Source organism: Helobdella robusta, assembly GCF_000326865.2.
Source record: "Helobdella robusta unplaced genomic scaffold HELROscaffold_4, whole genome shotgun sequence".
In the NCBI taxonomy this organism is placed as follows: domain Eukaryota; kingdom Metazoa; phylum Annelida; class Clitellata; order Rhynchobdellida; family Glossiphoniidae; genus Helobdella; species Helobdella robusta.
The window spans coordinates 716,281-725,919 of record NW_008704902.1 but is presented as its reverse complement, the minus strand read 5'-3'; the positions used below and the strand labels follow the sequence as shown (position 1 = coordinate 725,919).

At 30.3% G+C, this 9,639-nt stretch overlaps 1 protein-coding gene across 1 annotated transcript; it reads right to left on the bottom strand.

Annotated features, from left to right (window-relative positions):
* Positions 1-569: 569 nt before the first annotated feature.
* On the bottom strand, positions 570-5,930 carry HELRODRAFT_186472 (hypothetical protein). The gene is made up of 5 exons (XM_009024405.1): positions 5,481-5,930; positions 4,713-4,836; positions 4,384-4,547; positions 3,999-4,094; positions 570-3,561 (listed from the first exon to the last, which is right to left on the bottom strand). The coding sequence occupies exons 1-5, from the start codon at positions 5,778-5,780 to the stop codon at positions 3,496-3,498; spliced, it is 750 nt and encodes a 249-aa protein (XP_009022653.1). The 5' UTR covers positions 5,781-5,930; the 3' UTR covers positions 570-3,495.
* Positions 5,931-9,639: the final 3,709 nt, after the last annotated feature.

The window sequence follows — 9,639 nt, the reverse complement described above, 5'->3', positions numbered from 1 at the left end:
CGCACATTCATGCACGCCCCTCCGATGTACGTAGATGTGTAGATGAATGTGTGTGTGCCTCTGCCTGCTTATATGTGTAACATCGAGAGTGTACAACAGTGTGCAATTTCATACTTATCTTATATTTTTATTGGATACGAGCTGCACATGTATCCCATTAATTTATATATATTTTTGTTGTTATTATTATAATATTATATATATTATACATACATATATATGTATATATGTATATGTATAATTTATTTATATAGAAAGTAGTAAATGGTTTCAATATCGATGATTATAACAAAAAAAAACCCGTTTAGTACATTAATGTTTACATTCTTAAATTTCACTCTTTTGTAATAATTATTGAAATCATTAATAACTTGAAGGTTTTGTCTCGACACGGAGAATTGGAGCAGTCGGAAATGAAAGCACAGGCCGCGCTAGTGACCATTCTATCGTTGACCCAAATCACCGAACTCAAACTTCTCCTGGATATCGGAAGGAGCGGTCATCGTTTCTACGATTTCGTCCTGACCATGTTGATTGCGTGTATATCGTTTGAGTTACTCGTCGGCATAATCATCATCTATATCGGCAATCTGCACTATTACAACCAGTCGTCAAATGAGCAGACATTCTGCTGTTGCGTCAACAGTGCTGGCAACAGATCAGATCCAAATAATCAATCCAACACTCCGACGATAAGAGAAGTCGGCAGCGGAAAAAGTCGTCGTTGTTGTTGTTGCTGTCCACGACATTGGTACCGACGATTTCCAAGCAAATCCACATCCTCGTACAAGACTGTTCGAGAAACTTCAGCCGTGGAGTTGAGCGGTCCCAGTCGACCGGCTGCCACCTCCCCGGTTCTATCAACCATCGAATCGCGATTGCCATTAGCGTTCGACAACAAAGCACTGCGACTCGACAGATCGGATGCAAACATTGAAATGGCGAAAGTTCAAATAGCGGACGCTGAAATAAAAATTATCAGATCTACAAACTACGTCAAAATTGTGCAAGAGGCATGTTCCAAATCACCAGGAAATCTGGAAATGGAGGCAGAACTCTCAAGGGCAAAAGATGAGTTGGCGTCAGGTTTGAGAGAGAAAGAAGAAGCGGAAGCAGAGAAAAAATTAGCAGAGGCTCAGCGACATCATGCAATATTTTTGGAGGAACAAGGTGAAGACAGGCAAGAAAAGATCACATTCAGGAAGATGGCGTTCTGGCAACATATGGCAACCTACCTGCTTTATTTTGTTATGTTGATGAACGTTTTCATAACCACATTTGGTATATCTGGCGGAAACCAATCTGCACCAGCATCATTGATGACTTCTACTACAACAACCACAATGGCTGCCCCTACAACGACCACAAGCAATTGAACTTAAGCATCGTCAGCAGAACCGATGTCACATTTTGACGAGTTTTCAACGAAACGGTTCGCGTAGAATCGCTAACAAAGATTTTTTAAAATATATTTTTAAAGTTGATTTCTTAGTTTAATTTGCATTCGAGTTTTAAAAGCTTTAACATTAGTTTCATTTGCCGGCTTATTCATTCGATGTTTAACTTATATTTTTTTTCATTTTGGCCAGCAACATCATGACAACATTAGATCTAATTCATCATCCAATTCAATTTAGATAACATATCAAAGGTGCAATAAACAACCTTGCCAAATATATTACTTATCTATTTTTTTTATTAGCTGTATGAAACAGCCAGATGTTAAATTGAAGCGCAAGTTAGAGCAATTTGATGGCCCGGATAGCTTAAGAAATTTGTTTCGATAGGCTGTTTAAAATTATTTGAATACTACAGAATTGTAGATATAAAGAATGAAAAAAGCGACCTTCTTGAATTTTATTAGAGAACTCTATTAACATCAATAATAATAATAACAAATTAACATCAATACTTTATAATACATTTAAATTGAAAGAGTAAATATACCATTAGTTTTTGAAAAAACATTAGCACTCGTTTCTGTTATTTCTGAATTCACAATATTTCTTTAACATAAATCTCGCTTAGCTTATAATAACAAATGAATCAAGATTGGTAACATTAATATTCTTAGATTTTAGCTGCAGACCATTCAGATGAAATGAACGAATGAATAAAAAAGAAAGAAAAATTGAACGGTTGTTTGAATGAAATAAATAAATAGAGAATATAAATGAATTGGCAAACCAAAACGGGTCATTTAATTCATGGTAGAATAAAATATGAAAAAGCATTTTTGCAGTGAAAAGTTAAACGAATTCACAAATTTCGGAGCATCTGTTGTTGTAGCTTAGTAACCTTAGAAGTAACTTTAGCGATCCCAACCGCCTCAAGTACAGATACAGTTATTTACAGAAAATTATAAAATTTATTTAAATTCTGAAAAGTAAATGAATAAAAACGACCATGCCTGTTACTGAGACCCCTGTAATTTAGCGTCATTGTAGAAAATAATGACATAACACGAGTTAATACCTTAATAACCATTTTTAATTAATAAATAAACAAATAAAAGAAAAAATATAGAAATAGGTAAGTTGATTAATTAAATTTTTAGCAAATAAAAATTAATAAAATGACCAAATATGCGTGTGGAAGAAAATACTGTATGACAATACATCTGTTGGCTTATATATATATATCTGTGTGTACGTATATTTTCAATGCATCAACTAATATATATATATATATATATATATATATATATATATATGTATATATATATATATATATATATACTATATTAAATTATTAAATATAATAATACCATTATGTAATAAATAAAGAATAAAATAAAGGTAGGTAAAAATAAAATAAAACAGCAAATACCAACATATAATATACATATATATATATAATATATACATATATATAATTAATGAGAACTCTAAGTAAATGTAGGCAACGTGTAACAATAGCAATAATAATAATGACACAATAATAATAGCAATAAACAAAACAGTTATTATCATAATAACTAACATTGGACTCGACGTAAGAATATGATAAGACAATACGAGATATAAATTAATGGACAAAAAGGTGAAAAATAATTAATAATTAAATCAATCGTATGATGAACTTTAAAAATTAATAATCATTATATAATATTTAATTATTACTATTTATTATTATTATTAATAATATTATCGCCACCTAACTCATATCGTTTAGTTTAAAAGTAATAAAACTCATAAAAACCAAACAACTTCCAGAAAATCATTACACAACCTTCAAAATCATCTTAATCACCACCGAAATCAACCATCACCACTTCATCATTATAGCCATCATTATTGCCCCCACTATCATAACCTTAACTATCACCATCATCACTGCCATCCTCACTATCACCATCGTTAACCATTTCACTAATTCCCGACAATAGATGTCACCACAACCCCTATTAAATTATCTCTGTTATCAAATTTCCCATAGTCACAAAACCACCATCACCATTACCACATCGTCACCACCATCATCGTTCCCTCCCCCCTACTCAGCCACTCCCTGGGTCTCCTCACCCTCCACGGCATCACCTTGAGCATCTGATGTCCACAGCTGAAAAACAATCAATTATATTAGTTTTCAATTAATTATATCATATTGTATATATTATATTTCAATTAATTAATTAATTAATTGGGTAAATATTTATAATTATAGGTATTATTGCACCTACTATTATTTAATAAATTTCAAAAAATAAGTTTTATTGTGTTATTTTTCTCTCTCACATAAGATACCAAAAAAAATACAATGAATATTCAAAATTTATCAGAAGTATCATTTAAAGAAAAAAAAGATGAATAAAACTCTTCATTTCTAAAAAAAATGTTGAGTGGGTACAATAAAAACTGCTATAAAAGATATTTGCACAAGTGTCAAGTAATTCCCAAAATTTTCACTAATGAAATTGCATTAAATTGTCTTTTTAATTTGAAAACAGACAGAAAGGAAGAGAAAAGAGATAGAGAGAAGAATGTGAAAGAACTTACAGTGAGGTTGTCTCGTAGTAACTGCATGATTAGGGTACTGTCCTTGTACGAATCCTCATTCAGTGTATCCAACTCTGCAATGGCCTCATCAAAAGCCTACCAACATTAAGGTTAACATTTAGTCAGGTATTATTAGGTAGTGGCTGTTGAAAAAATATTTAATCTACTTGAAATATTCACCTCAATAAATTATAACAGTATCATATTAATTAAAATGAGTCAAAATTTTTTAAACATATCAAACAGATATTGGAAAAAATTAATAATTAGAAGCACATTTCATGGAAAAATAATAAAAAAATTTATCTGAAAATTATGAAAATGTTTTTATGAAAAAAACATAAACAACCAAAACATCCTCAAAAAGAATTAAAAAGCAACTTACAAGTTTGGCCAAATGACAAGCTCTATCTTGAGAGTTGAGAATTTCATAGAAGAAGACAGAGTAGTTGAGAGCAAGTCCAAGACGGATAGGATGGGTTGGCTGCATTTGTTCCTTGGCTATGTCAAGTGCTGCCTGGTAGGCATTCTGTGATTCCGTAACTACACCTACAAATTTCAATAACCTATTAATCAGAAATTATCAATAACATCATCAAAACTAAATAAAATTACACTTTCGAATTTTAGATCATGAAAAATATACAATTTTAACATTGAATCACAAGATCAAATAATGACAGTGAGAAATTAAAAAATATAAAAACAAAGTACTTGATCTTTCCTCATTGACTGAGACTTCTGCTAAGTAGCGATAGTAATCACCTTTCATTTTTAAATAAAAAACTTTGCTCTCTGCATTGGCTGCTTTGGCAATGAGAAATTTATCAAGTAAATCCTGTTTAAAAAAAAAATATAAAAAAAAAATAAGTTAAATAAGCATGTGTTAATTTTAAGAAAACAAAAAACTAATTAAATGATAAAAAATCTCTTTTACGTTTTTGTTTTTCATATTTAACAAATGTTGCATTTCAAAGCTAATTTAAAGTTTAAACAGTGAATAAAATTAAAATAAAATTTAAAAAATGTAAAAGAATTAATCAAATAGTTTCACTTAAATGCCTAATTTTTCATCAAAAACATGGTGATTAGAAAATGGAGTAACCTTTTAAAATTACGATAACAAAAAATAATTTAATATTATATTCAAATAATTAACAAATAACTTTACTTTCTAATAAAAAAAATTCAAATATAAAATAAAGATTTTAAAAACTAAAATCATAAAAAAAAACATTTATAAATGCAAAATAAGTATAAAATAAATTTATGTTTTATAAAACTTTAATAATCATTGCTTTAATTTCACAAGCAAGCAGAAATTTTCCATCATGTTTGAATTTAAAAAAAAAACAACTCTCAGTCAAAACCAGCCAAAAAAAGAGTTTTTAAAGTGAAAAAACAAGTCAGCAAATTGAATGGAAATATTTTATTTATTTTACTAAGAAACGTATTGAATTGATGAACTAAATTTCAACTTACTAAAACTTCCCGGCAGACATTTTTCAGTTCTTTTTCAACTTTTTCTTTGTATTCTTTGACCATGTTGAGTTTTTTTTCGTTGCCCTCAGTTTTTTGCTCAATACTTGATATGACACGCCAGGAAGAACGGCGGGCCCCGACGACATTTTTGTAAGCTACTGAAAGTAAATTCCTCTCCTCGTTACTTAACTCTGTGCCCAATTCTGTAACTTTTTTCATATCAACGGCCATGTCTTCGTATCGTTCAGCTTGTTCAGCCAATTTGGCTTTTTGTACAAGTTCATCACGTTCGGCAGCCATTAGTGATTGTTGTTTGGATATAAAAACAAAATTAAAATATGCTTAAAATCTCTTAAAATTAAATTTAAAAGAAAAATTTACGACTAAAAAATTAAAGAATGGCCTCAGGACAACCCCACCAAAGAATGAGCACTAGCCAGCACCTATTATATAGACTGGCTATCGTAGATTGGATTCACGTTCGTAGAATGTGGCAGCCATGTATGCCATACATCTGCATAGATAATATAACAACTTATTCCTTTCACTCCATATATATTGCATGTACAGTGGATACACTCATAGAATATGCAACGCCTAATGAATGCGCAACCAATCATCGCTTCATTCCACAAAGCTACATTTCATTTGCCTAAAATTATTACAAAACTGTTGTTTTACCAACAAGTTAATCACTCGTTTAGAGAAAATAAAGAATTTTTATTTAAAGTCGAGACTTTTAGGCATCCCTTAAAGATTTTTTTCATATTCATATCAACTAATTTAGTCATTTTCGAATGTTTTGAATTTCTAAAAACCACATGTGAATACATTGCTTAAATTTTTACATTGCCTATAACCTTAACACGCACTTGAGAACGATAAAGTAGATACTGTTCACCGGTCTTGTTTTCATATACCTACATCTCATCATTGCCCTATATTTCAGTTAGTTTTGTGTATTGATCTTAATGCCAGATCGGGTTGTTCGTACGTACAATATTCACTTTTAGAATTTATATTCAGTAAAATAAAACATAAATAGGCACGTAAACTGTTTATTACACAACACTTGATTTAAACATATTTTGTTTGAAAATAGAAAATCAGACAAAAATAATAGTCTCTACAAAATTTTCAACTCAATAGCAAATGAAAGGTTTGGAATAACACATCAGGACTAATAACGCAATAAGATTCCAAGTAGGACGCAAGTATGGACCATGACACAACTTTGAATTGTCCTGCGTAATTATAATTCGTATGAAAATGTAAAATTAAATTATAAAATTAATTATAAATTTGTCATAATCACTATCTTTCAAGTCAATGAAATAGAAATAGAGATTACACTTAGCGGTAATGATAATCAAGGTATGAGGACTTCGATACTTTATAATTTTATTTTAGACTTGGCAGTTTGTTCGAATGAACAAGTGTTTAAGCCCGGAGGATATAAAAAAAGTAAAAAATAGATAACACTGAGGTCGCCATTCCTTCATTGATAAATAAGGTAGTAAAAGAGCAGATCTGATTAGCAAGTTAACTAGTTAACTTTATATATTTTAAAGTTTCAAATAACTTACTAACGTCTACGTGATATGAATAGCAATCTTTTCGTCTGTTGCGAAATAATTGGTGAAACTCACATTCTCCATTGGAATTTCGTGTTTAAAAGTTAAGGCTCATAAATAACTAACATAATAAAATCTAAGTAAAAACTTGCCAAAACTAAAATTCAAATATATAAAGGATATCGTAAACTTGTTTGGTCTCCGTTGTCAACTTTTTTTCATTATCGCAGTGGCAAGTAGATTGAACGACCAAAAGAAAGAGATTAGTGTTTGGCACTTTGTTTAAACTAAAGTATCGTCTGATTCACAAATTTTTAATAGATCATATTTATTTACGAAAATAAATCGATGATACTGTTAAAATATTAAGGTTAACTATATTTTTATGTTTGGAAATTAATGTCAAATGTAGGAAGATGGTTCTAAAACAAATTTGACACAATATGGACCAGCACACAATTCAAATAAGTTGCGACTAAGAATGTGTTAAGTTTATGCTTTCCATTCCATGCATTCTTTCATGATAAGTCCATTTATATTTGATCAGCCAATGCCAGCCAAATCAAATTATTTCTTTTCAAGATTTTAACGAACATAACCAAAAATTGGAAATTTCATTGCTTTCACGTAATTAAAAAGAAACATTCACAATAACAACCCATTCATATAAAAATGTTAATTAAAATGTTATTAATGAGTAATAATATGATACTTATTTTATATCTATATCAATATATAATAATAATAATAATCAGTTTTTAAAAAAGATTATGAATAGGAGAAATTTTCCCCCTTTAAAAAACTGTGAAATGTGCAACAGATAAAAAACATAACTTACGACGCTTGACATGATTCGCAATCAGTCTGTACGAAATTAAGGTAAGGAAGATTTTTGAATGCTTCTTTTTGAGCTACATAAAGATATCTGGTCTTTATGCATAAACTTTCTTTGGACTGGGATGTTTCAGCAGCCTCCAATATGCTGTTGTACCAAATCCCAACGGCTTCCGTGTTGCCGAGCAGCATCAACTTTCTGTAATTACTCACCCATTCGTTAAATAAGGACGTGTCGTTGCCCGCAATTTCGTTCAGGAGATTCCAGTTAACTGAAACTGGCACAGCGTTAACTGTCTCATTATCACTGGAAGCCTTTTCTGCTGGTGGGCTACGAGCTGAGTATGAAAAAATATTTTGAATCTACAATTGTTTCACCATCACATTGTTTGTTATACAGTTTACAGCTAACATAAAATTTATTTAATCAAAAAATTAAAAGAATTTTATAAACATATAAATTTAGTTGAATAAAAAACTGTTAAGCAATCAAACAACCCGCTCCACCGTCGTTTAAGTCAGCATAGGAACACAATGAGAGGAACTCCAACACAAAACTACGCAAAAACATGTGAAATATTTATTACGAATATGTCACAGCGCTTCATATATATCATATCGTCTTATGAGATAATATTTAGAATTTTAAAAATATTTAAAACGTTTAAAATTGTTGAAATGAAAAAATTAAACTAAACTATATTATCTTGATCAGTGTCCATTTAAACAGGTTCAACAAATGAGTCATGGGCTGAAAAGAATAATTTAACGTTTATAATTTTCAAACATCTTGTCGTTTAGGTAAATACATAAAATGTTTAATGTTTTATAACTCCATCTGAAATACATGTGTGTGTGTGTGTTTGTGTGCGCGCGTAATCAATAATACAACACGTTTAGTACTATTGCAAATGAAACGTCAAACAAAAATCATCGAAAAAAAATAAACGGACAAGCAAATTTGAAATTATCGAGCCAATAAATAACCACAAACAAAACTATAAAATATTAAAACCAAAAGCCTTCTATACAAACAGCGTAGGTATTGATACAAGGAGCGTCACTGGATGAATCAACGTCATCTGACGCCTGGCACATCGCTTGGAAGTCAAGCACCATCACTCTGATCATCGGTGAAATTTTATTATTAAAAAATTTAATATGCGAAAATAAAAGTGATGACCATGTCTGAAATAACAAACACAATCAGCAGTAAGTAAAGGCAGCAGCAGTTATATTTTTCATTCACAGTATAAGTGATTCAAAAATGTAATGAGATAACGTCTGCTTGCTCCTTTGAATGCTAATTCGTCTCACCTTCTGAAGATGGCAGAGTTGTCAAACAGTTCGTCAGTTGTCAAGTTGTCCATCACCATTCCATCTATCTCTCCAAAGAATCTGCCCAGGTGCTATTTTATTAATTGATCGTTTGTGCGTATAACTTACTATTCATTCATCGTCGCGCCAATCGTGCGTTTGCTAATAATTACTAAAAAGTTTATAATTTACTAATGATAAATATTCAATCAATGATTAATTTTTAACTACATTTAATTTGACAGTTTCATGCCATGTTTAACAGCTTTTAACTGAAGATATGAACATTTGAAAAACAGATTATATTATAAACAGTTTGATGAAAAAATAAAATTATTGATATATAAATGATTATCGGAAAGAATTATACCATAATAAGATGTTTTAATAAATAGACAAGGGTTGCGATAGAAAAAAAGTAAGAAAATTAATAT